The following is a 27,011-nucleotide window of genomic DNA, read 5'->3' on the forward strand; positions in this document are numbered from 1 at the left end:
AACACCTTGTACCTCAACTTAATGCTGCATTGGAACCTGTTCCTTCTAAAATCAAGGGCACTGTTTTTATTGGGCAAAGAGCAAAGGGCACATAAAAAAAAATGTTGGTAATGTTTGAAACAGCTGAGTCAGTGTATAAGTCAAAATGAGTATGACTAGTTACCTGAGAGAACATCACCATGGAAAAGTTTGCGAAACCTACGGTAATCCATGGTAATGTTCTTGATTTCGCTGGCGATCGGTGCAACTTTGCACAATCAGAATTGAGCCCTGAGTCAGACAAACAATCCTGTGATTTTTTGCCTCGTATACATTGTCCAAGCCATAAATGTGAAGTTGTAAAACCAACTGTCTGTCATCAGTGATGAGCCAAATACACCAGGCAGAATATAAAACTTTTCTTTTTAATAGGCCCAAATCATGGTGAATATGCATCCATTTGGTGTTTGTATACTCTTTCAAAAAAGTGAAACTCCTGTCATGCATTGAGTTTTTAATCCCTTATCTTAACAGGTGCTTGTTAGGGAGCACATTGTAGCTCAACTATTTATAATGTCGAATGCAATTTTTTTTTTTTTAGATTATTCATAACAATCACAGGGCTGCTTGTGTGCTAGAGTTTGTTTGGAGACTGACAGCTTCTTTTTTTTGGTAGAGTAGAATTTCTCTCTGAAAAATATTGAATTGGGAATTGTTTGCTCACCCAGTCTTCCCGAGGGTTGCTGCCCTGAACTAAAAGACAGATCAAAGACTTCAACACCCTATTTCACACCATCAGGATGTCAACACATTTTTGCACAGTTGCTGGGTGTGACAACTACATAGTAGCTAGTGCCCTCATGTACCACTGAATCCATTATTTTAACATACTCAATAACAGTGTCTTTGTTTTACTGTATTTAATGTCTTGTACCAATTAGACAACACTTTTTTGTAATTCATCTTAAGAGTGTGGATTGGAATTGGACAAATAGCCTTTGCACACGCACTCTGAAGAATTAACGAGATGACAGCATGACTGTCTTGTATAGTTAATGCTGTATGAAACTGTGAATACCATTAAATTCAAAACGTGTTGGGGGGGGGGGGGGGTTTGGCTACCTCAAATTCAATAACATAAAAACTCTTTCATGTTGTCTGTGAATATGTAATGCACCTTTAAAAACTGAAAAAAACCACCATCTTTTTCCATTCCAAAATGAACAGATTTTGTGTGCAAAGGCTCCACTTCCTTTGGGTTTAACTGAATCTTGTAATCATCTTCTTAAGTGGTGCAGAACTTTCAAAATTGCAACTCCAATGCTTGGTGAATCACTGTTAAGTAACCAACAGGAAAGCATAACCTTTAGTCTACTTATTCTCAGTACCATCCTTCTACCTTTGCATGATGATGGACCTCCCCTATCCCTAAGACTCAAGAATATCTGCTATTAGTGTGGTCAGACTCTTCAGGTTAAATAAGTTATTAACACAGGTTCGCTGATGTCCAGTTAGCATACAGTATCTTTACATGGAATTACATTACACTGTATGTAATCATGATATCTGCTGCATTAATATATGTATGTACTCTCTATGACCATTTACGTCTGTACAGAAAACATTAGTCAGGGCATTCTCACATTTCAGCTCATTCTAGTTCCTCTGAAAGACAGGTTGAAAACAAAAACCAGCACACACCAGGAGCTCCCATGACCTGGGTCTGTAGACCTGGACTGTGGGTCTTTTAAGTCACCCTTTAAAGTCACTGGTTTACTGGTCACTGAGGACACAACACAACACAATATAAGCCATAACACACTTATAACCTGCCTGCAGAAACTTTAAAAATCAATGGTGTCTGTAACCACGTTACACTATAGTGGAACCATTTAGGAGCCTGGTTTGATTTATTAAATGCATCAGCACAAGCTATAATGTTTTGTTGTTAGGACAACGTCAAAAACAGAGTGTGTGATTGGACAAGTCATCTTGGGTGTATTAAAATCTTCTCATGCTAACATTGTAATAGTGTGCTACAACCTTGACAAGTCTGGCCCTAAATGTTGTGCCAGGTTTATGGTCGTCTAAGACGTTGGCTTAGTTCATGCTCTTTTCTTCTTTTTCCGTTCTTTTCTTTTCTTTTTTTTTTTGAAAACTTTGGTTGGTTGCTATGTAATGTCCATTGTGTTGCCATGATGATAATGATGTCTTTTTTGTTTTCACCAAGATGTGTTCAAAGTTTGAAGTGTGTCTCAGCCTAGTGGCTAAAAACTCCACAGGCACTTTTAGAAGAGTGAATGTGCTTTGAACGAGGGAAGAAGGAAGAAGGGGCTGGGAGGTGAAAGCCAAGAATCTGTTATATCCCATGTCTCCCCCTCCCCCCATGTTTAGCATTAAAGTTTGAGCAGTGAGTGTGGAGAGAATGGGTTTTTTTTATACCAACTGTATCTAACCATGCTAGCTTTTTCCACTACCTAAATCCTTTACAAAACTCCACATCATTGTAGTATATTCAAAAATTACTGATTCAAAATGTGTTCATTTATGTGCAGTGTTCACTATATTTGTACTTCCATTGCAGAGCTGAAGCGATGATGGACATGTCTGAGGGAGATGTTGCGATACTGTACAGAGCTTCTGAACTTTTTATTGGGTTATTCAGTTTAGAGCAGATCCTATGATCCTATGAAAGTGACATGATTGTATGGTTTTCTTTTCATTTTGTTTGTTTGTTTATTTGTTTTGGGATGATATGCTCTCATGATCATCTGAAAAGGGAACCAGAGCAGCTAGCAAATGTGCTGGTAGAGTGACACTCCAGTAAACTGAACTGCAGTGCGTCAAAAAACAACAACAACAACAACAAAAAAGCATTTCTCCCAGTAACTTTGAGAGTAGTGTTTATGGTTATGATGGTGTTCCAGGAGAGAGACTGTGACCTGTGTTTTGAGTTCAGTGTACTGACTGCTCCTCTAACTCTGCAGACCTTTCCCATCACTGCCATTCACCTGACACTCCAAAGCTTGTGCCTTTTCTGTTCTTTAGTTTCTTTGTCAAATCTGCACTTTAAATACAGTTTGGTTGGTAGCTAAAAATGCTGTTGACTGGTCTTCTTTGTAAACACACACACACAAACACACATATACATATATAAATATATATATAAATATATATATATATATAAATATATATATATATATATATATATATATATATATATATATATATATATATAATATCTACAACTCTACAATGTCTACTGTTGCTTGAAGGTCCAATCAGCAAATGCCGTTCCTCAGTGTCATACGCGGCATGACCGCTAGAGGCCAGAATTGGCCCAAATTTTACAGACAATGATACCACACGCATCACTCTATCTGAAAACATAAACCGGTGAAATTAGTTTCATCCATGAATTTTGAGAAACAAAAAGAGGAAAAGGTAACTGTTGTGATCAAACTTATTGAGAATGTTTAGGAAGATCATATTTAACAATAACCATGGATACCGTGTCATAATTAACAATGGAGCAAATCATGATTATGTCAAAACATAAATTACATGCAGTGATGTATTCACTATAATTCCAGGTTCCACCAATTGAAATTAGTTTAATCCATTTAAATACCAGCTGTAACATTTCACACACCACGTGAGTTCACGTGAACTCAATAACCCAGTTGTCTCCAGCTAAAACCAAAACAGACCGTTTGAGACCAGCAGTTTCTATCAGTTGTTTTTCAACTGGAACTAGACCAATACATTCCAGTAGAAATTTCTATTGTTTTTTCTACTGGGCATTCCAGTAGAAACCAGTTGAATGTGTTTCAATTTCCCTATAAAAACCAATAGGAACCAGTTGAAATTGCTATTGGTTTTCTACTGGTTTTCAACTGGATTTCTACTGGGATTTTCTACTGGTTTTCAACTGGATTTCTACTGGGATTTTCTACTGGTTTTCAACTGGAATTTCCACTAGGGCAGTTAATTCAGTGAAAAGACGCGAAATGATAAAATTGATTTAAAAACTCCAAAGTTCACATAGATTTTATTTTTGTTGTGTATTATGGATTTTTAGCCGCTGTCTGGCCACCGCAGGGATGTGATGATTCTCAGGTATTAATGACTAACTTCTACCCCTAACACACCTCACATACTCTCACCCTCAGCAGTGTGTCAGATGTGTGTGAATATGCTGAGGTCTCGTAGATCACATTCCTGTCCAGCAACCTCAGCACATGATGCTTTTCACATCTAAAAATTACATGCAAAAAGCACTAATAAGGCAACATTAAGCCTACTTTTTTGTTGTTGTCTTCGTAGGAGATGAAACCTTCAGGATATCTCTCAACTGGCGACCCTGACAAGCCAATCCGTTTTGCCTTTGGAATTTTTAAAGACTGTGAGGACAATTGAAGACCCACAGATTTCCTAAAGTGCATCCATAACTGCTTGGTCTCCCTGCTCCTCTAACTGTCCTCTAACTTGGGTGGTTCTGGCTTTGTCAGCCAAAGAAGATGGTTGACTTTCATCAGTTTGAGTTTCTCAGTAAACAAAGTTTAACAGTTAGACTTGGTGGAACACAAAGTCTTCTGAAGAGGGAGTCAGACCTGACTCCCAGACTGACAAATTCATAATGCCAATTATTATACAGGAATCTGACGAATAAGAAATGACATAACACATCCTAGTTTTTCTGGTTCTTTATTTTGGTAAATGAAAGTATACACGAGAACTGTAACACGTTTACTTCACATTGTATATTTTCAGTACATAGGTTGCAGTATACTGCACTTTGTCAGTGAACAGCAAAATTACTGTAAAAAAAAAAAACGTATCCACTCTCTCAACCTTTATTGATTTACCTGCATTTTAGTAACCTTTTACAGGTCCAGCCTGTGAACTGTCGTTGGTAACTGTGACACCCTTTTCTACTGAGTATTTTTGAGATGATGAAAAGCACATTGAGTCCACCCTCCCACCCCCCGTCTTTATTCTATCTATTACTCCATTAAATAAAACGGATGTGTATTATTTGGCCTAAAAGATGTATGGCCTTTAACCGGTTCAATACGACTTTTAATACCATGGCGTCTGCGCTGCGGTATTCAGTTCTCATGAGATGACGGCTTGCGCGTGGAACTTGATGTCACCTGCCTTGACGGCGTTGCATCATCTCTGCCTTAAAGGGAAAAACCATAAATATTGTTTTCCCTTAAAGGGGAATCCAAACATTGACATTAATCATCAATAAGAAATAATATTACTATGAGCACATAATAATATGTTGATTTAGAGAGACGACAGAGTGAAACCCAGCAACCTGTTTTTGGGCAGAAATGACCCCGACATATTTACTACATAAACTGGATTTTTACTAGATAAACTAGAGTACCATGTGCAACGCACGCAATACACATCATTGTTCTAATGCTTATGTAAAATCATTGCCAACGCTTGCGTTTTTCGCTGCCTTGAAGAGGTTAGTCCCAGCACAGCCTCCGTAGTTTTCAGACACTGTAGTGCAAGCGGATCACAAACATGGCAACGAAAGCAGGGAAACAGAATCGTGGTAGCTCTGGAAATGCCGGGCGGAAAGGTGGCACAGAACAGGAAGAAGAGGAGCAGCCTCTTCAGGCTGTTCTGATTGCCGACAGTTTTAATCGGAGGTTTTTTCCAATAACCAAAGATCAGCCACGGGTGAGTTACAGAGGCCACCATGGGTGCATGTGGTGTGGATGCTACATGGACGAGAGATGGTCATCTCTAACTTTGGAAGCGAGCTGTCAAGCTTTAATGGAAATAAGCAGCGTTACCAACAAATGGTTTTCTTTTTTAAAAATATTTTTAATTTTTGAAAGAGTGTACCCCGCTAACCGCTAAGAACCACAATCACCTGCATGCCCAAATCACTTAGTAGAAGTACAGTAGCTAAAGTGACAATTAGATCATTGGCTAACGGGGCACTCTGTGAAGCTTCAGAGGGTTGGACGTGGTTTTCTGCAGAGCCCTGATCTCGGGAGCTTTCAGTATCAATTGCTCATATATTTCCTTGGTCGTGCTTTTAATGTTTGTCTAGAAGTAAAATGTGCGACATGATTACCCAAAACTCCAGCACACATACACACACGCGCGCGATGTTAGAACTGGTATTTTTCTTCACGACTGTGTTTTCTTATTCGGTGTGTTCATACAGGAAATATTCATCAGAGAGTGATGCGTGTATTTGCCAATAGAGCTACATGTATCTTGATGCATGTCGTATATTTACTGTTGACAGATTGACAGACGCAGTTTTGTCAATGACTAATTTAGCCAGTCCTGTTCTTCCATGCCCCAGGCTCTCCTTCCATTGGCGAACGTAGCTATGATTGACTACACTTTGGAATTCCTCACCTCCACGGGTGTGCAGGAGACATTTGTCTTCTGTTGTTGGATGTCTAATAAGATCAAGGATCACCTGCTGTAAGCTATTACTCTTATAAAGTATCTATTCAGATAATCTTTCAGTAATGATTTGATAACATCATTTGCATTGTTTTCTTGGCTGTCATTTTCCTTTTTTTTAAAGGAAGTCCAAATGGTGCCGCCCCACATCCCCCAACACGGTGCACATTATCACGTCTGATCTCTACCGTTCCCTTGGCGACGTGTTGAGAGATGTGGATGCCAAAGCTCTGGTCCGCTCTGACTTTTTGCTGGTCTACGGTGACGTGGTGTCCAACATTGACATTACCCAGGCTCTACAGGAGCACAAGTGAGAGATACAAACCTCCACACTGCATCCCCTTCACTGTAGACATTACATTATGGTCTAATTAAAACCCATGCTAAGGAGATTTCTGAGATGCTAACTCATGCTAAGGAGATTTTTTTTTAACACAAAGTGATAGAAAAGCACAGATTCTCTGTTGTAATAGACCTTATCAGAAACTTAGGATGTGGCATTACAGTACACTAAGGTATACGCTGATTGTAAGTGGCTTTGGCTAAAAGCGTCTGCCAAATAACAAAATTGTAAATTGTAATTGTACTTAATGTTTTCGGGGAATAAGCACCAATATTCGATTTGTGACAATGCAGCTCTCATCTAGGATTGTATGCATTTCTGCTGTGCAGTAGATTAGCTGACATGGTGCCTGTTTTGTAGTTCTTCCTATGTTTTAGTCCACCTCTGAAAGAGTAAAGAAAGCCCATTAAGAACTACAACATCCAACTGTTGCTGTGTTTTTGAAGGCAGCGACGTAAACTAGAGAAGAATGTCTCTGTTATGACCATGATATTCAAAGAATCGTCACCCGGTCACAAGACGCGCTGTGCTGAGGATGACATCATTGTCGCCATGGACAGCAAGAGCAAGAGAATCCTGCATTACCAGAGAACACAGGGACTCAAGAGACTTCAGTTTCCCATGGTACAGTCACATTGTTCACCTTCCATTACTCATGGTACAATCCAGTAATTCACCTTCCATTACTCATGGTACAGTCACATTGTTCACCTTTAGTCACTCATGGTGCTGCCCAGTTATTCACCTTCTGTTACTGATGGCACAGTCCAGTTATTCACAGCTGTGTGAGACTCAAACAGGACTCTGAAGGTTTCGGAGTTTATTTTTAAGGTTAAAATGTGTGTCTGTTGGTTTTTGTTCATATGTAAGAGATCAGAAATATCTTATGATATAGGACACATTGAAGACTGTCAGTTTCAATGTAAACCTGGAAACTGCACGTACAGGGACATCCTAAATGCTAAATCACACTGTATCACACTAAATCACACCTTTGATGTGGAAAACAAACATCAGTAAGACAGGAATTTGCTTGTAAACTGTACTGTCATGTGGTCTTTTGACAACAGTCATTAGCACACTTTCTACTATTCTGGCACAATTTCTTTAAACTCTTTAAAATTTAAGTTGAAAACTATAATCCGGTGGGCTGCAGGTATACTGTCCTTAAGTGTTATTGGAAGACAGTAACATAAAAAATATTAGTAATATGAAAACAATAGTTTTGATCATTACTACTGATCAAGTTTTGCAGTTTTCTGTTCGTAAATAATTACCATTACTGTAGGGAATATGTTGCTAGTTATATGATGTAACATGACTGATCTATTTATTCTCTCCTCTGTAAAATATAGAATATTTTCCACAGTGGGACTGATGAGTTTGAAATTCGCCATGACCTTCTGGACTGCCACATTAGCATCTGCTCCCCACAGGTGTGTGAGTGAGTGTGGGAGTGAGTGTGTGAGTGTGTGTGTGTGTGTGTGTGTGTGTGCATGTTCACATGCTGTAAGTTGAGTTCGAGCATAGTCATCACTGTGTAGACTGACAAGGATTCTTCTGGTTTTCAGGTGGCGGAGTTGTTTACGGATAACTTTGACTACCAGACCAGGAATGACTTTGTTCGTGGGATTTTGGTCAATGAGGAGGTATGATACCCAGAGCTGTCTTCTGGTATAATGGTTTTATTCTTTTTTTTTTCAGAAATCTTTTTGGATAGTACTTAGTTTAATGTATTTTGGTATGGAATGTGTGTCTGAAAACAATTAGATACCCATTAAATGTCTATATCTTTTCTTCTTGACTGGTCTCTGCTTGATTTTCAGCAGTGCTTTTAGTTGTGCACTCTGTGATTCTTACAGCAGTTTGATACTTCACGATAAACAGTAAATTAACAATGCGTCCACATGGTTATTATTCATCTGCTCGTTCTCAGATCCTTGGCAACCAGATTCACATGTATGTGACTAAGGACGGCTACGGCGCCCGCGTCTCCAATCTCCTTATGTATGATTCCGTTTCCTCGGACATGATCCGGCGCTGGGTGTATCCTGTGACCCCTGAGGCGAACTTTGTTGACCAGGAGGGACAAGACTGCACCCATTCACGACACAACGTGTATCGTGGGCGAGACGTCAGCCTCGGTCTTGGAAGCCAGATGGAGGAGAATGTTCTGATTGGTCAAAACACAGCAATCGGTGCCAACTGCATCATCTCCAACAGCGTGATCGGTGCTAATTGCATCATAGGTATCACTCCTGATTTAGACATCTTGGGGAAAAAAATCGGAAACATTTTAGTTAATGTCATTTTCATGCCTAGTTTCCCAGATTTAAATATATATTCCCTTAATAATTCCAACTTGTTTCCCAGGGGACAACGTGGTGCTGGATCGAGCTTACATATGGAATAATGTCCGTATAGCCAGTAAGGCAGAGGTGCGGCAGTCGGTCATCTGTGACGGTGTGGAGGTGAAAAACGGAGTGACCCTAAAAGAGCAGTGCGTCCTCGCCTTCAATGTAAGACTCTCTCGTCAGTCTTAGCTTTGGTGATGCAATTTTTCACAAACCTCATTGCATGTATGTTCTATTCAGACTTTCTCAGGACTTAAACTCATGATGTGAGCTCTGCTTGCGTCCCTTTACTGGCTTCGCAGTGAAGTTCACTCAAACTATTTTGGTATTTTTCTGTTCGGCTTTATGAAGACACACAACATCACTTTACCTCACTCCACCAACAGTCAACACTAATCAAGAGTCTGGCGACTGCTTAACTGATCACTGTAATTTGCTTTCGTTATAACTAAATGGTATTAATTAGATGTAGTTTTCTTGCATTTGTTTTGAGTCCAAAAGAAAACCCAGATAGGATAAACTTGCAGGAATGAACTGTGCTGCTTCACTGTGTTTTTAACCGGATGCTTTTGTGCTGTGTTTCTGTGTTGTTTAATCTAATGTTTTTGTGCTGTTTTTCTGTGTTGTTTGACATGATGCCTTTGTGCTGTGTTCCTGTGTTGTTTATCTTGATGTTTTTGTGCTGTGTTTGTTTGTTGTTTAAACTGATACTTTTAGTGCTGTGTTCCTGTGTTGTTTAACCTGGTGTTTTGTGCTGTGCTTTGGCATTTTTCAACCTGATGTTTTTGCCCTGTGGTTCTTTGTTTTTTAACTGGATGGTGCTTGTGACCAAACCCAGGTTGTGGTGGGTCCTAACATTACTTTACCAGAGGGCACAGTTATATCCATGCACCATCCAGATGAGGAAGAGGATGAAGATGATGATGAGTTCCTGAGCGATGACAATGATGTGGATCACAACAAAGACAAATCCAAGCTGAGAGGTCTGGTTCAGTCCCTCTTTCTCTCTCTCTCTCTCTGTTGCAGTTTTGAAATTTGGTAAACCCAACCTTAAAACCCCACATCTTTCCACAACTCACTCAGTCGTTTATGACAGCACTTATAGAAGTTTTGGTGACCTGCCCAGCAGTGTCACAAGTCAGAGGTATGTTAGTATCCCTTTACACTCTGAGGTGTGTTTCACATGTGGCAGCATTTAACCCAGCTGAGGTGGGGGCAGAGGGCAGAGGTTACATCTGGAGGAGCAGCAGCCTGGATGACACTGAGGAGGATGAGCTAGCCCAGTGTATATGGGGTGAGTGGTTTTAGTGGCTAACGTCTCATCGCTCAACCACCACTCTCTGGAGACAACTCAGTGGACCACAAATAGGTTTCTTTATACTTCACTGTGGTATGGTACTGTCATGACAGTGTGTGGTTACCACGTGTCACTCTTGGTGTCTGTCTTCCCTCAGGGCTGGTTCTGAACCCTGATCCGGAGAGCGAGAGCGACAGTGAGAACAGTGAGGGGTCACATGATGGAGGAAGCTGCAGGGCCTCTCCAGAACTGGATGACGTTAAAGGTAACGGTCTAAACCTCAATGAGTGCATGAGTGGAAGAAGTGAAACAAGGATAGGGAAGTAAGGAAAAATCCCATCCGCTTGATGTTTCTCTTTCTCCCTCTTCGTATCTCTTTCCAGTAACCCTACAATTTCCCCTACCATTCATCTTTTACCCCCTTCCTTTACTTTTTATTTCTCTAAGTCCTAAGTCTCTTCTCATTTTCTTACTGTGGTTCATCTCACACTGTTCTATCCTCTCATTCCTCAGTCTTTCAAAATGAAGTCCATGGTACTTTGCAGAGAGGTTTGGATGAAAACATCAGTTTTGACAATCTGGTTCTCGAGATAAACTCACTGAAGTAAGTAAGCGTTTCATCATGTTATCCTTTTGAGAAATCTACTCTCCTTTCCCATCTCTATGATGTCCATTATCTTCTACCAGGTTCAGATGAATCCCACACATCAGGATCAGTTGTGCTCACACAATGTGTCTCCCCCATTAGATATGCCTACAACATCTCTCTGAAGGAAGTCATGCAGATTTTGACCAAGGTGGTGCTTGACTTTCCCTTCCAACAGCAAGGAGCTCAGATCACTACAGCTCAGTATACATCTCTTCTCCTACCCGTGAGTATCCATCCATCAATTCATCCTTCTGTCTGTCTGTCCATCCATCTACGCATGCATCCATCCATCCACCTGTCCACTGCACAGATATTTAAGTGACCTGCTTTTTCATTGTCTTCTCCTTAGTTGTTGAAGAAGTGGGCACCAGTCTTTAAGAACTATGTGAAGAGACCTCAGGACCATATGGACTGTCTGGCCTCTTTGGAGGAATTCTTCTTGGACCATGAAGCCCATTGGGGAGCATTAGTGAAAGTGAGGAGACCTCTGCCTTTCATGTCAATATCTTTCACTTTCATCTCAACCCTTGCTAAACCATAGGCATGCTGTCCCATGTTTTCTGTAATCAGATGTTGCATTCTGTTTAGAGTCACCTCCATTGTCACTGCAGGTCATGATGAACATGTACCAGCTGGAGATCTTGGAAGAAGATGCCATCATGCGCTGGTTCTCTGTCGGAGCAACCACAGATAACAGCAAACGCTTACGCAAGAACCAAGGGGTGAGTCAGACTGCATGGAATAAGCAAAGATGTACCCTGGCTCACAAACGGTCCTCCATAAAACCATATTCTTTGTATCAAAACGGGGATCAGCTGTTTGACCAGTTATAGTAGGTATAACTGAGATATTAGGAAAAAGGCATTCAGTCCAAACAGATGTGTTGCAGTTCTTAGCTTCAGTCTTCCTTTTTTAGACTAGGCCTGCATTTGTCAAGATCTTGTTTGACGTAAGGACAAACAAAGGCAATTAAATCATACTTCAGTCCTTACATTTGTAGCAAAACCCTTCTGAATTGTTACAGAAGTCAGAGTATATATTTATTATAATGTGTGTTTCTGTTAATGCATGTGTTCCCGAGGCTTACTGTGTTTCTGTCTCTTCGTCTGAAGCTCCTGAAGTTTATCCAGTGGCTGGAAGAAGCTGAGGAATCGTCAGAGGGGGAAGACTGAAGTCAGCCATCTTTGTCACAAGGCACCATTCTACAGCTGGAACGTTCTCTGGACTTTCATGGGCTTTGTGTGTGTGCCTTCATTGCTAAAACCAAGTCCAGACAGACGCTGGGCAGAATACTAAGGTGGCTCTCAGTGGAATGGGCCTCGTAAAGAGAAATGGTGTGGAAAATGTATGGAATTTCATGTTCATAAAATGTTTTTTTCCTGTCTCCTGATGTCCAGCTCATGTACCATTTATTTGACATTCATTGACTACACAGATAATATAACTTGGTTTGGCTTGTAGACAGAAAATATGCCTGGGTTATGCACTAGAGTCAGTTCTGTAATACTGATCACTGGAAACCAGGTTAAAACATCATTTGGCACAAGAATAAGCTCTTGAATGATGGTCGGTGTGTAACAATAATGGATCTGTCCAGTCTGAATCACTGGTAAACAAGGAAACCAGTTCAAAACCACTGATATGAAGAACATAAAAATATATTATGTAGTGTGTCATTGCTGTGGTACTTGCATAACAGAATGGCATCATTAGAAGATGTGTTCCTGCTAGCTGAATCAGAAACCTGTGATTCAGTCAGACTGATGCTCCCATGTCTGCAGTGCTCCACATTCTGCGTTCTCGAATGTATCTGAAGCAGTTCACATACACTTCAATGAATTTTCATATTCCTATATAGGGTGCAGATTTCTATATTTCTACAAGTCTCCCTTTTAAATAGCGACAGAACAAAATTTCTGTGTAGAATCATCAGTATAATTTTATTGCCATCAAAAATCAGAAGTAGAACAATTTGAGGTGTGGCTGTACATGGAAGTGTAATATACCACATAATCCCTGATTACTGCACCCTAGAAACCTAATATGATTAATGATACTTAAAGACAGCATCACATTAGAGTACATAATTCTCCCTTGGAATGAAAGAAAATGTTATATATAGAAATCAGACTAAACATATGTTGGCCCAAGTCTCAGAAGTGGAATAGTCAGAGGTAACCGTGATGAACACTGTGTGACATGAGATGACTTTGTCTCCAAAGTGCATGGACTGGCTGGACGGACCCCACCCTCCACCTTTCCTTCTTCATGTTATGATACTACTGAAAAAAGAAATGGACGTGCAGGGGTGAAACCAGCTCTATGAAACGGCTCATCCTAATTCATGTTTCATGAGGGCCTGTGCAAACATAAATGAGAAGGTCAAGGAGAGGAATCTTCATGGCCGTGTTGGGACTGTGGACGTGTTAATTCCTCTTGTTGTCCTTTGGACTGAACATGCTGTGGATGAGCCCACCCAGCAGGGCAGAACCCGTTATCGCGCATGCCGCTGTCATGACTTTCCACAGGGTGGCTGAGCTCTCATGTCTCCGTACCAAACTCTTGTAGTCACCGGGGATCAGGATGTACTCGCGGCCATCTTCAGGCGCCTGAAGCCGCATGACGCCGTCATGTTCCAGGACAAGCTCGCCAAAGCCTGTGAGAGTGGTTCCGGTCCGCAGCATCTCCTCTCTCACTTCCAGTGCCACCTGTTTCTCTCCGCTCAAGCCCTGCACCAGGATGTCGACCATACCGTCTTGGACATATGACGTGGAGCGGTGGACCTCCTCCAGGTAGTCACCTGATGCCTCCAGAGGGGACTGCACCTTCACTGACACGCCGCTCATGTAAGAGCCTGGCTGAACCAGCCTGAAGGGCACAGTATGTTTGGTCTCCTTGGTATCCTTTGATCTTGGAATCCTGGGAAAAGAGAAGGACCAAGTCCCATTTTTACAGGGTTCTAGCATTTGTGGTTACTTATGTCAGGGTCATACCATTTCTACAAACTTTTGAGCTGAGCATCTCACAATTTTCTCCTCTATATCCTGCAGAATGAGGTGATGGTGATGTAACGGTACAGAGACACCTCTTCTACAATTTGTTGTGTAGTCCTCATTCAAATGAAAATGTTTAATTATTAAGTATTAATGTAACTAAACAAATGTTTGAAGTTTAAATTTGCAAACAACTGGTGCAGTAGAGTAGCACTTAAACCAAGAGGCTGACTTGCGTACAAACCATGAATTTGTGGCGGCGCTCCATATTTTCCAGCGTTCTAGTGTTGTGATCTTCTGGACAACGCCATAGCAGCGTGGCACATATTGACTTGTCAAAGGCCTGTCATCAGCCTCCACTAAACCTTAACAAAGATTAAGAAAGACAGTGTTGTGCTGGACACTGGTGTTATTACATAAGAAATATGATCAAAGCACTCTATCCATTCTTACCTTCCACCGCAACGTAACGCAGTCGCTTGTGGTTAGAGGCTTTCAAAATTCTCAATAAGTTATGATCTGGCTGAAAATGTGGTATCTCCTTTCATTAAAAAGAGAGGAAGATTAAACTGTGAGTTACAGTCTCTGTTTCTGTAAACGAAATTTACCAAGGTATCAGAAAAACTGGAGAACAAGGGCACATTCATTCTCCGTGAACCTACCTTCAACTTGCATATCTCTTCTCGCTTCTCGCGATACAAGTGATAGAACAAGGCAGAGAACGCGAAACTGGACCCAGCAAAAATGAATGTCACAGAATTAAGCGAAGGGTCGCTCATTGTTAAACTAGGAAAATCAATGGAAACATGAAACATACACGTTAAACAATTTACAGCAAGAAATATTACATGCTTTACCAAACTGTTTCCGGAAGCCTTGGCAAACAGCGAGTTCGCGGTAGCATTGCGAAAAAACCTCTTGTTTTACCTGCATTGCACAACTATCTAAGTTGGCATTTCTGGTGTTACGTTACATTTCAAAGAATCTTAAAGGCATGAAGTGCGCTTAAGTTAATGAGAGGGCTGCTATACAATTCACAGATGACTGTATTAAGTCTACTAAGAGCTAGGTAAACAAACTTTAAACACTTAATGCTTATGTTAGCATGAATGGCTAGCGCAACTCGAAGACGAGACTAGTGCTCTTGTCCAAACTGTGGTAATGAGTGTACTTAAATTTTACCATATGAAATTAAACAAAACTCGACAACGTCACCCGTGTAGTTCTCTTGTCCAAGCTCCTCAGTCTGACCGATACCGAAAGTAAAACCGTCACATGCCGGTTCGTGTTTCCCCGTCTTGTGGGCAGGGCAGTCTTTTGCATCATTCTCACGTTGAGGGGGAGTGAACCATGGCAGACAGTTCCACGGTATGTGTGGAACTTTATGCAATGAGAAAAAGAAGGTTAAGCTTTCTGAAATGAACATGTTCGTGGCATGGACCATTTAGCACGGACCATTTAGCATGGCACTTAAAAATACCAGAGTCATCAGTAGATTTTTGAAGTTGGCTCTCAGGTTATTGAAAAAATATGTTTAGACGATGGGAAGAAGCGCTATTAAGAAAAATATCTCGGTACATGATAGTCGCGATATTTTCATATCGCACTTTACTTCATAACAAGTTCTGGCGAATGAATATCATGTGTTGTGAATGTGATGGTTTATTTTATTTATTTATTTATTTATTTATTTTTGGTTTGGTCAAACTGAATAGCAGATGAACTGTTAGATCAGTATAGTGGGTAATCTTGGGAGAAAATGTATGAGTCTAACATAACTTAAGATGGACTGTCTAACAGTCAACACAGCTAACTACCCAATTTGTCTAACAGCCTATAAAACAACCCTAATCCTGAAAAATAACCAAATGAATAACCGAATCTAGAGTCATGTAGATAACACTTCATTTCAGTTTTATGGGAAAAAGAACAAAGGCCACAAACAACAGTTATCAATTAATCAGCTGATTTACTTCAACCAATCCGTTTCCTGTACTGAAATTCTGTATTATTATTATTACGTTTTTTCAGTCCACGCTTTAGGATTTTCCCTTTTGTCTGATTGTGAGGACACTGGCTTTTTGCTCCTTCTGCTCTATGTAAGACCCTGGGACACCTCCCATCTCATCTCCCTGTGACTGGGTGAAGTCAGAGAAGGTGAGATTTAAAGCTGAATTCATGTATTAGGTTTTGAAATACCATTACCCTCTAAAGCACGAACTAGAATAGACTGAAAATGTATTAACACAACAGAGGAGGAGTCAGTCTCTTCAGGTTGGCACTAGGCAGTCAGACTGGGGGAATGTGAAGAGGCAGAAATATGAGCGCAGGAGCGTCACAGGGGCCTGAGACAGCACTGGATGGATTTCTCAGAGAAATCACTGCAAACGGAAGAGAGGGACACGCTTAGGATTCAATATGCACATCAAACACCAGGGTCTAAAAACTGTCATAACCTCGTCTGATTTTCTCATCTTAAATCATCATTGGTGTTTCTGCATGTCATACCTTTTGTTGGTAAAATAAGACGTATGCTGTCTTCTCTCTCTTTCTGAGGATCTTTTCCTCTGTCGCCATGGTGACACGCGAGTCATTCAGCGTCAGCCAGCGTGAGTCTTTCTGGCTGGAGCAGTCGCTGATGTAGTGTCCTGAGGGGTGTCAAAGAGTTACATGAAGTCACAATTGTTTCTTGATGAACAGTGTGTGTGTGTGTGAAGGTGTTTTTTTAATGTAGTTATTGTGTTTTGTGGTTTGTTCATTTTGTCTTGGTTGTGATAAGTGGGGGTTTGTTTATTACAGTGACGTGCATGTCTATAATCTCACCAGCGTTGGCACTGCGGCCAATGTGACTCAGTACACTGACCAGACGATAACTTGCCCTCATCTCACCCTGTTAAAGACACATTATACACAGATTTAACATACAGTATATGTAAAACACACACACACACACAAGATTACAAATAATAAACTGTTTCCCATTATTATTCCTTTTACCACTTTTCCTCATACTCTCTTATCCCTACAAATTTTTCTTTCTTTCTTTCTTTCTTTCTTTCTTTCTTTCTTTCTTTCTTTCTTTCTCTCACTCTCATTCTCTTCTAGTCCCTCACCAGTTCATTTCTCTCTCTCTTTGACTCCTCTGCTGTGTTGAGAGCTAGATTAAGAAGAAAGTCACAAAACAGGACAGATGAGTTCTGCTGCTCTGACTTCAGCACATACTGTCTGTATCTTTTTGGGTCTCTCAACTACCTACTCTGATCACATGAATGCGCTGCTAACACACTGTCTGTAATAATCCGTATCTGGCCTTTTACCTGTAATGTGTGTGTCTGTTATTTTTGGGTATAACATATAGTGGTTATTTCATCATAGTGACAAAGTCTTGTCTCTTATTAAAGGGAATAAATTAAGCAGCCACAGGTCATTTAACACAGCTGGATAATGCATGTTATGTAGTCATAAAGCCTGTAAAACTGATCGGGTCCAGTCTACATGGCCCAGCACTGTCAGGTTACTGTAGGGCTCACATGACAAGAGTAAGGCCAGAAAAACAGAAGGTGTTAAAAGGTGAATTTGACTCTGGTTGTGGGTATATACACCTGTTGGGTGCTCTGGAGTGTGCTGAGTGTTGCCAGTGGAGGGTGGAGTGTGTTCCTCTGACACCGTCCTAACTGCAGGACTCCCATCAGCACAGCTACAAAAATACACTAATCAGGTTGAGTGTCACACAAGACAGAAAAATGACTTCATGACTGTGTGGACTGGTTATTAACAATATATCAGATCTGATGACACACATTTTCACTGTGTGTGTGTGTGTGTGTCACCTCTGTTCAGTTGCTGTGAGCTGCAGCTCTGTGGGGATGATGACCCGATCCTGCAGTTTCTTCAGAGTGAACAGTGGAGTCATCTTAAACCTCTTCAGGTGAACCACTAACACTCTAAACACATGAACCAGGAGAGACGCAGCACCTTTACGGATTAAATACATTACAGCACCTTCTCTTTGACTCAGCCCACATCTAATCAGTGTTTCATACCTGTGTATGTAGCTCTTATTCTTTGGTTAGAGTAGAGCTCTTTTCATCTATGACTAAAAGCTATCATTAGTCCAGAGCAAAGACACATTCATGTGAATTAAGACATTAAAATTTCTGCTTGCCATGTTTTTAATGTTCTGTCTGTGACTGATTTATACGTTTATACTTCTCTGATGTTCCGAAATGTCGTACATTCCCCTTTTTGAGTCAAACCAGTTCGGAGGGAGACAGTTTTCTTATTTTAGTTTCTGTCACAAGCCGATTGTGTTGTGACTCACCTGGGTAGTGTGTGGAAGGCCCAGCTCAAACTGGCAGAGTTACCTTCACAGTTCTGACACCTGCACTCCACCTCCTCTGACTCCTGCATCACACACACAGACACACACACACACACACACACACACACATTGACCTGAGGTTATTCCTCACACTACGAGTCAGTGTGGTTCACTGATAAATATGCAGCAGTTAAACTGAACTGAAGGGTTATTCTAAGTGTGAACAGAAGAGTGAGTGGTTATGTATAAGAGCGATATGGACTGTGTAAAAGAGAGAGAGATACTGACACTAAAGTAGAGCTTCAGGCTGTCCTTTACTGAACAATTGGGGACCACACTCAGAGAGAGATGATTATATTCTTCCTCTCTCATCGTCTGAGCTCCACAGCTAACACACACACACACACACAGAAACATCCACACGGTTACTAACACACCCACAGGCAGCTTGTTTCTCTAACCTCTTTTGACAAATAATGAACTTTCTTACCAGCAGTTAAAGTACATTTACATTTAGATATTTAGCTAGTGTAAATCTATAAAAATGCTTTTTCTCAGATGTTCTGGAGAAACATTAAGTTTGGTATCAGTCTTGGGTCACATCTGTTATCTTTAAGCTGGTTCGATCCTAACAAGTGTTGTGTGCATTTTTGTCCCATTTTGATTCCTTCAGGTTGGAAAGCCTGACTACCCATGATACCATTAGTCTCCCCTTCACACGGCAGTGGCTTGACACCAGTCACCTGACTCTGCTCACACGTCCACAGTGGACTGGGGATCAGGGACCAGCGCAGGATGAGAGAGAGAGACTCACCCTGACCAACTCACCCACCCATAGGGAAAGCGGCCAGACGCCTCCCCCGGAAATCCGGGCCACAGACGGCAAATGTGGCCCAGCTGGAATTCCAAAGTCACATCCCAGATGTAGGACGCACCACTGCACTCCTAGACAGTGCCTTGACCGGGGACATCACTCAGGAGCCCGTGTGTGTGTGTGTGTGTGTGTTTTACCTGCCACATGTTTTAACGTGGTGCAGCTGGAAACTTAGATGTGTTTTTACTGCGCATGTAGACTCCATGGGTCCTGTCCTCACACAAAGGCGGTTTACATCTGACATCAGTGACAGACAGTGGGTCAAGAACTCATGCGCATCCTGAAGACCAAAACCACACATTCATAAATCAAAATGAATGACAGCCACTGACTGAATTTGTGCTGTTTAATATGACATACGTGTGTGTGTGTGTGTGTGTGTGTGTTCTTACATTCTGCGTGTCCTCAGTAAAATCAGGATTGGAAACTGATGCTGTCTGTATCAGCTCCAACAGCAGGGCAGCCTTTAGACCCCAGTCTGAACTGTGTCGCTGGGACCACAGTTCTACAAAATGCCTGAAAAAGAGAAAACAGCAGGCATGATAAATTAACCTCAAAGAACGTGGTTTGTATTTTACTTATAGAATTGTCTTTCATTTTCATCTGTATCCTACACACACACACACACACACACAGAGGCAGTACCGTGTGAGCTGGCCCGAGGTTTTGGGCATCCAGTTGTTGTGTTGAGTGAACAGCTGAATGCAGAAGGCCTCTAGACTGAACAGGCACTGGAGAGTTGCACTGATATAACAACTATTCCCCAGGTTAGGTAAACTAGAAATAAATATAAACACAATATAATCTCTACTGGAAACACCACATCCTCTTATATGGCTGGTAGAGTACTGGCACCACACACCCACAGATACATAAAAACAAATCATTTTTATAAATATGTCATTCTTGTGTACCCTCTGTTCAGCAGCTCTGTGTCACTGAGGAGGGACACTGGAGGACTGCGTGGTCTCATCCCCTCTGTCCTGGCTCTCTCCTCTGTCTCCACTGCCTCTCTCACCAGGGGGACCAAAGTTTTCACATCCTGGTCTATCCGGGAGTCCGTAGCTGATCTAAGACAAAGTCAGAGATGGAGAGAAATATGTTATAGACGATAGTGTAACCACTGTATGTCTGCCATAGGGTTTGTACAGGAGGAGACCTGTGCTGCTGTCACTGTGTTTAACTCACCTGCTCTTGGAAACAGAAACACAAAGGTCTTTGACCCCATGACACACTGGAGCTGCTGGAGTCAGGACACTTGGGGTCGCCATGGTGACACTTGTCGGAGTCAACACCGCCTCTGTTTCAGTGACGTCCACTGGCTTCTCAGAGGCCGACGTGTTCACCTCTTTGACCTCTGAGGTCACAGGTGTCGCAGCCATAACAACCTCCTGGGTCTTCTCTGCCTCTGTTTCGCTGTCATCTACGGGCTTCTCCATGGCAACTGAGCTGACCTCTTCAATCAGTGAGGTCACAGAGGTTGTCTTGGTGATGACCTCCTCTCTGTCCTCTACCTCAAACTCTATGTCCTCTATACATATGACCTCTGGAATCTGTGAAGTTTGTGCAGTCTCCACAGTCACCATGGCAGACATAGTCGTGATCTCTGGAGTTACGGCGCTCTCCATTGGCTGATAGGTTTGCAAGGTTCCCACCACTGGATGTTCCTCTGTCACACTCGGGTCACATGACTCAGGTGTCCGTTCTTGTGCTTGAGAGGCACTGAAAGGAAAAAATATCAGTCACCCACTAAGAACTCTCACTCACACACACACACACACGTATACACACACCAATCAAGTGTTACTCACCTACTGGCGTACACAGGCAATAGACACAAACTCTAATTTAGGCCACAACCAGTATGCATGACATCATCTAGATGAAGCTTTATATGGATCCATGATGTGTTAACTCAAACACAGCCATCACCATCACACACACTAACACAGACACTTACATGTGAAGTGTTTCTGGCTCAACAGGGTCCACTTCAACAGACTCAGGGTCAACCCTACTTTCCCTCCATTGCTTTTGAGTTTGACGACTCCTAGAGGAGAACAGACCAGCACACGCCTCAGGTACATACAGTGTAAACCTCCACAACTGTCCACAAACGCTTTCACTTCTCATCACACTTGTTCTCATTACAAAAGCTCTGATCTACACACCATAGACCACAACAGATAACCTTAGACCAATGTATGGCTCTGTTTCACATGTTATATAGGTCTATTGTCTCAGCTCTTATACAGTACATCTCTAATCACCTGTATGACAGTACTATTTCTCTATGGCTCTGACACAGTTTCCTCATAGTCATGAGTAAGACATCTGTTTGTTACACAGCATCAATACAGATCCATAGGGCTGATTAAAGAGAGATATTCTGCATGATGATCTCTGCTGGATCAGTGTCACACAATATGTTCACAAGCTGGTTACCTGTTTTTGGTTGTCTTAGAAGTGGCTTTATTTGCCTGGAAATGAAAGTGGACGGATTTGAGAATGGTCTTTTCAGTCCAAATAAAGTAAATCTGAAATGTCTAAATACATTCTGTTATTTTCTGCATGAAAGAAAAAACTATAATAGAACATTCACACAAAAAGTTTTTATATTCTACGTAATTTATGAACAAAAGTCACTGAAGGTCGTGAGAGACCGTGAACGGATATTGGAAATATCGGTAAATTAATATTTTAATCTTAATAAATTAAGATGAATTATTAGAAGAATGATTAATTAATAAACATGACATAGTATACTTTAAACTATAAGCACCTTACCTTTGGGAAACAACACGTAAAGCACCTGCAGCAAGGCATGCTTGTTAATGTTTGTCGAAAGTATAATATTCCGTTTTCGCGCTATCGATCAAATGTATGCTCTCTGCACAGATGTGGTTTCATGTAGTTTTTTGTGACGCGAACCGTTGTTCCATCATAACGTTCCATTCCGTCCGAGTGACCGTTAGTTGTGAAGCTATGACCAAACTAATGCATGACAGAGAGAAATATGACCAACTATTGCTTTTGCTCCTATTGTAGATCGTAATTTATTTGTGAGATATGTTTTCAGATTGTATAATAGATCTGATCTCTTCTCAAACCGTTCATTTGCCATACAACAAATGTTTGCGGAGCCGAAGACGCCATCCATGTCTCGATTTTCTGACGAAACAGGAGAGGCTGCAAGCGAAACTTAGTTGTTTGCCAAACGTTCTCTACATGTAGGAATTGAGAACTGGATTTAATAACAAAATCTGTATAGTTCGCACAACATATATTCACAAATCTTATCAGCAGCCCGTGTAGAAATGATGAACACAGTAATCCATTAATAGGGAAAATCAGTTGGCTGCAATCGTAAACAAATATCTGGTACTTAGCTAACAGTGTATACAGCGCCCCCATATGACACTGAGTCTTGTGCCGAGCATATAGTTTCACCTACACGAACAAAATTTTGTAGTCGTGTGGGTCAATGTAATGCAATTCCATTTTATTAACCATGCCCAACAGGAAGTGAGTTATTTTGAATTTTGTGTGGTTTGACACGTGTTACATTTTGACTCTCCTTCGTGACGGTTCATCGGATTCATGTCAGATTTGCTATGATGTCAAGAAGTTGCAGATTTTAAATTGCGCAGGGATTTTTGATATCTTGCATGGTGTTGAAATGGCGAAACGATGAATTTATATGTCTCAGCACACAAACAGGAGTGTGTCATAAATTCTGCCTGCAATATTTGATGCAGCTCAAACTTCCCAGGTTTTTGGTTATGGTTATGATAACATCCACATGCCCAGAGTGACACCCTGGTATAGCGCCACCATCTAGCAACACAAAGAGTGGCCTTTTCACACATCTCGACTATAGTGCTCCTAGACGATTCATCGGATTCGTTTAAGATTTGGTGTACATGAAGTCACGAATGTCTTGATTTTAAATTGTTAAGGGATTCTTGATATGCTCAACAGTAGGAAAGGATGAATTTGGGTACCTATGAACAGATTTTTGGTTTCACTAGTCTGAGACAGGAATAACGGTTCTCCGTTAGCCATTCAAACGTCTCATGTCAAACCATCTTAATACTCCGAGTTACACAACCGCTAAGACATTTTTAATACGAGGAGCTCTCTAGTGTGCTTTCACCGACGGGTTGTTCTCATCGACTGGAAAGAGTGTGAAAAATGTTTGCTGGCCGAAGACACCATCCATGTCTCGATTTTCTGACGAAACAGGAGAGGCTGCAAGCGAAACTTAGTTGTTTGCCAAACGTTCTCTACATGTAGGAACTAAGAGCATAACAAATAGCGTGTGAGTTGGTCTAGGGGTGCCTACGTCCTGATGTATCCCTTGAGACACATTTGGACAAGGGTCGCCGCCATGTTTGTTAATGTGTTTTGAGCATGTTAGCGATGTTAATTTCAGTTTTATGGCAAAAAGAACAAAGGCCACAAACAACAGTTATCAATTAATCAGCTGATTTACTTCAACCAATCCGTTTCCTGTACTGAAATTCTGTATTATTATTATTACGTTTTTTCAGTCCACGCTTTAGGATTTTCCCTTTTGTCTGATTGTGAGGACACTGGCTTTTTGCTCCTTCTGCTCTATGTAAGACCCTGGGACACCTCCCATCTCATCTCCCTGTGACTGGGTGAAGTCAGAGAAGGTGAGATTTAAAGCTGAATTCATGTATTAGGTTTTGAAATACCATTACCCTCTAAAGCATGAACTAGAATAGACTGAAAATGTATTAACACAACAGAGGAGGAGTCAGTCTCTTCAGGTTGGCACTAGGCAGTCAGACTGGGGGAATGTGAAGAGGCAGAAATATGAGCGCAGGAGCGTCACAGGGGCCTGAGACAGCACTGGATGGATTTCTCAGAGAAATCACTGCAAACGGAAGAGAGGGACACGCTTAGGATTCAATATGCACATCAAACACCAGGGTCTAAAAACTGTCATAACCTCGTCTGATTTTCTCATCTTAAATCATCATTGGTGTTTCTGCATGTCATACCTTTTGTTGGTAAAATAAGACGTATGCTGTCTTCTCTCTCTTTCTGAGGATCTTTTCCTCTGTCGCCATGGTGACACGCGAGTCATTCAGCGTCAGCCAGCGTGAGTCTTTCTGGCTGGAGCAGTCGCTGATGTAGTGTCCTGAGGGGTGTCAAAGAGTTACATGAAGTCACAATTGTTTCTTGATGAACAGTGTGTGTGTGTATGTGTGTGTGAAGGTGTTTTTTTAATGTAGTTATTGTGTTTTTTGGTTTGTTCATTTTGTCTTGGTTGTGATAAGTGGGGGTTTGTTTATTACAGTGACGTGCATGTCTATAATCTCACCAGCGTTGGCACTGCGGCCAATGTGACTCAGTACACTGACCAGACGATAACTTGCCCTCATCTCACCCTGTTAAAGACACATTATACACAGATTTAACATACAGTATATGTAAAACACACACACACACACACACACAAGATTACAAATAATAAACTGTTTCCTATTATTATTCCTTTTACCACTTTTCCTCATACTCTCCTCTCCCTACAATTTTTCTTTCTTTTTTTCTTTGTTTCTCTCACTCTCATTCTCTTCTAGTCCCTCACCAGTTCATTTCTCTCTCTCTTTGACTCCTCTGCTGTGTTGAAAGCTAGATTAAGAAGAAAGTCACAAAACAGGACAGATGAGTTCTGCTGCTCTGACTTCAGCACATACTGTCTGTATCTTTTTGGGTCTCTCAACTACCTACTCTGATCACATGAATGCGCTGCTAACACACTGTCTGTAATAATCCGTATCTGGCCTTTTACCTGTAATGTGTGTGTCTGTTATTTTTGGGTATAACATATAGTGGTTATTTCATCATAGTGACTAAGTCTTGTCTCTTATTAAAGGGAATAAATTGAGCAGCCACAGGTCATTTAACACAGCTGGATAATGCATGTTGTTATGTAGTCATAAAGCCTGTAAACTGATCTGGTCCAGTCTACATGGCCCAGCACTGTCAGGTTACTGTAGGGCTCACATGACAAGAGTAAGGCCAGAAAAACAGAAGGTGTTAAAAGGTGAATTTGACTCTGGTTGTGGGTATATACACCTGTTGGGTGCTCTGGAGTGTGCTGAGTGTTGCCAGTGGAGGGTGGAGTGTGTTCCTCTGACACCGTCCTAACTGCAGGACTCCCATCAGCACAGCTACAAAAATACACTAATCAGGTTGAGTGTCACACAAGACAGAAAAATGACTTCATGACTGTGTGGACTGGTTATTAACAATATATCAGATCTGATGACACACATTTTCACTGTGTGTGTGTGTGTGTGTCACCTCTGTTCAGTTGCTGTGAGCTGCAGCTCTGTGGGGATGATGACCCGATCCTGCAGTTTCTTCAGAGTGAACAGTGGAGTCATCTTAAACCTCTTCAGGTGAACCACTAACACTCTAAACACATGAACCAGGAGAGACGCAGCACCTTTACGGATTAAATACATTACACACCTTCTCTTTGACTCAGCCCACATCTCATCAGTGTTTCATACCTGTGTATGTAGCTCTTATTCTTTGGTTAGAGTAGAGCTCTTTTCATCTATGACTAAAAGCTATCATTAGTCCAGAGCAAAGACACATTCATGTGAATTAAGACATTAAAATTTCTGCTTGCCATGTTTTTAATGTTCTGTCTGTGACTGATTTATACGTTTATATTTCTCTGATGTTCCGAAATGTCGTACACTCCCCTTTTTGAGTCAAACCAGTTCGGAGGGAGACAGTTTTCTTATTTTAGTTTCTGTCACAAGCCGATTGTGTTGTGACTCACCTGGGTAGTGTGTGGAAGGCCCAGCTCAAACTGGCAGAGTTACCTTCACAGTTCTGACACCTGCACTCCACCTCCTCCGACTCCTGCATCACACACACAGACACACACACACACACACACATTGACCTGAGGTTATTCCTCACACTACGAGTCAGTGTGGTTCACTGATAAATATGCAGCAGTTAAACTGAACTGAAGGGTTATTCTAAGTGTGAACAGAAGAGTGAGTGGTTATGTGTAAGAGCAATATGGACTGTGTAAAAGAGAGAGAGATACTGACACTAAAGTAGAGCTTCAGGCTGTCCTTTACTGAACAATTGGGGACCACACTCAGAGAGAGATGATTATATTCTTCCTCTCTCAACGTCTGAGCTCCACAGCTAACACACACACACACACAGAAACATCCACACGGTTACTAACACACCCACAGGCAGCTTGTTTCTCTAACCTCTTTTGACAAATAATGAACTTTCTTACCAGCAGTTAAAGTACATTTACATTTAGATATTTAGCTGGTGTAAATCTATAAAAATGCTTTTTCTCAGATGTTCTGGAGAAACATTAAGTTTGGTATCAGTCTTGGGTCACATCTGTTATCTTTAAGCTGGTTCGATCCTAACAAGTGTTGTGTGCATTTTTGTCCCATTTTGATTCCTTCAGGTTGGAAAGCCTGACTACCCATGATACCATTAGTCTCCCCTTCACACGGCAGTGGCTTGACACCAGTCACCTGACTCTGCTCACACGTCCACAGTGGACTGGGGATCAGGGACCAGCGCAGGATGAGAGAGAGAGACTCACCCTGACCAACTCACCCACCCATAGGGAAAGCGGCCAGACGCCTTCCCCGGAAATCCGGGCCACAGACGGCAAATGTGGCCCAGCTGGAATTCCAAAGTCACATCCCAGATGTAGGACG

The 27,011-nt window shown here is 41.5% G+C and overlaps 2 protein-coding genes across 3 annotated transcripts; one reads left to right on the forward strand and one right to left on the reverse strand.

Moving 5' to 3' along the window:
- Positions 1 to 5,516: 5,516 nt before the first annotated feature.
- eif2b5 (eukaryotic translation initiation factor 2B, subunit 5 epsilon) lies at positions 5,517 to 12,424 on the forward strand. The gene is made up of 16 exons (XM_030774277.1): positions 5,517 to 5,682; positions 6,323 to 6,447; positions 6,554 to 6,739; positions 7,219 to 7,396; positions 8,128 to 8,208; positions 8,344 to 8,421; positions 8,709 to 9,021; positions 9,146 to 9,291; positions 9,965 to 10,109; positions 10,319 to 10,420; positions 10,581 to 10,688; positions 10,937 to 11,027; positions 11,172 to 11,295; positions 11,422 to 11,547; positions 11,684 to 11,794; positions 12,185 to 12,424. The coding sequence occupies exons 1-16, from the start codon at positions 5,524 to 5,526 to the stop codon at positions 12,242 to 12,244; spliced, it is 2,133 nt and encodes a 710-aa protein (XP_030630137.1). The 5' UTR covers positions 5,517 to 5,523; the 3' UTR covers positions 12,245 to 12,424.
- A 759-nt stretch (positions 12,425 to 13,183) lies between these two features.
- On the reverse strand, positions 13,184 to 15,351 carry mul3 (mitochondrial E3 ubiquitin protein ligase 3). Of its 2 annotated transcripts, none has more exons than XM_030775632.1 (5): positions 15,281 to 15,351; positions 14,728 to 14,851; positions 14,519 to 14,606; positions 14,310 to 14,430; positions 13,184 to 13,991 (listed from the first exon to the last, which is right to left on the reverse strand). In XM_030775632.1, the coding sequence occupies exons 2-5, from the start codon at positions 14,842 to 14,844 to the stop codon at positions 13,499 to 13,501; spliced, it is 819 nt and encodes a 272-aa protein (XP_030631492.1). In that variant the 5' UTR covers positions 14,845 to 14,851; positions 15,281 to 15,351; the 3' UTR covers positions 13,184 to 13,498. The 2 variants fall into 2 exon arrangements, with proteins under 2 accessions (XP_030631492.1, XP_030631491.1); XM_030775631.1 differs by having other exon boundaries at positions 15,248 to 15,302.
- Between the last annotated feature and the right edge of the window lie 11,660 nt (positions 15,352 to 27,011).

Source organism: Chanos chanos, chromosome 5 (assembly GCF_902362185.1).
Source record: "Chanos chanos chromosome 5, fChaCha1.1, whole genome shotgun sequence".
Taxonomy (NCBI): domain Eukaryota; kingdom Metazoa; phylum Chordata; class Actinopteri; order Gonorynchiformes; family Chanidae; genus Chanos; species Chanos chanos.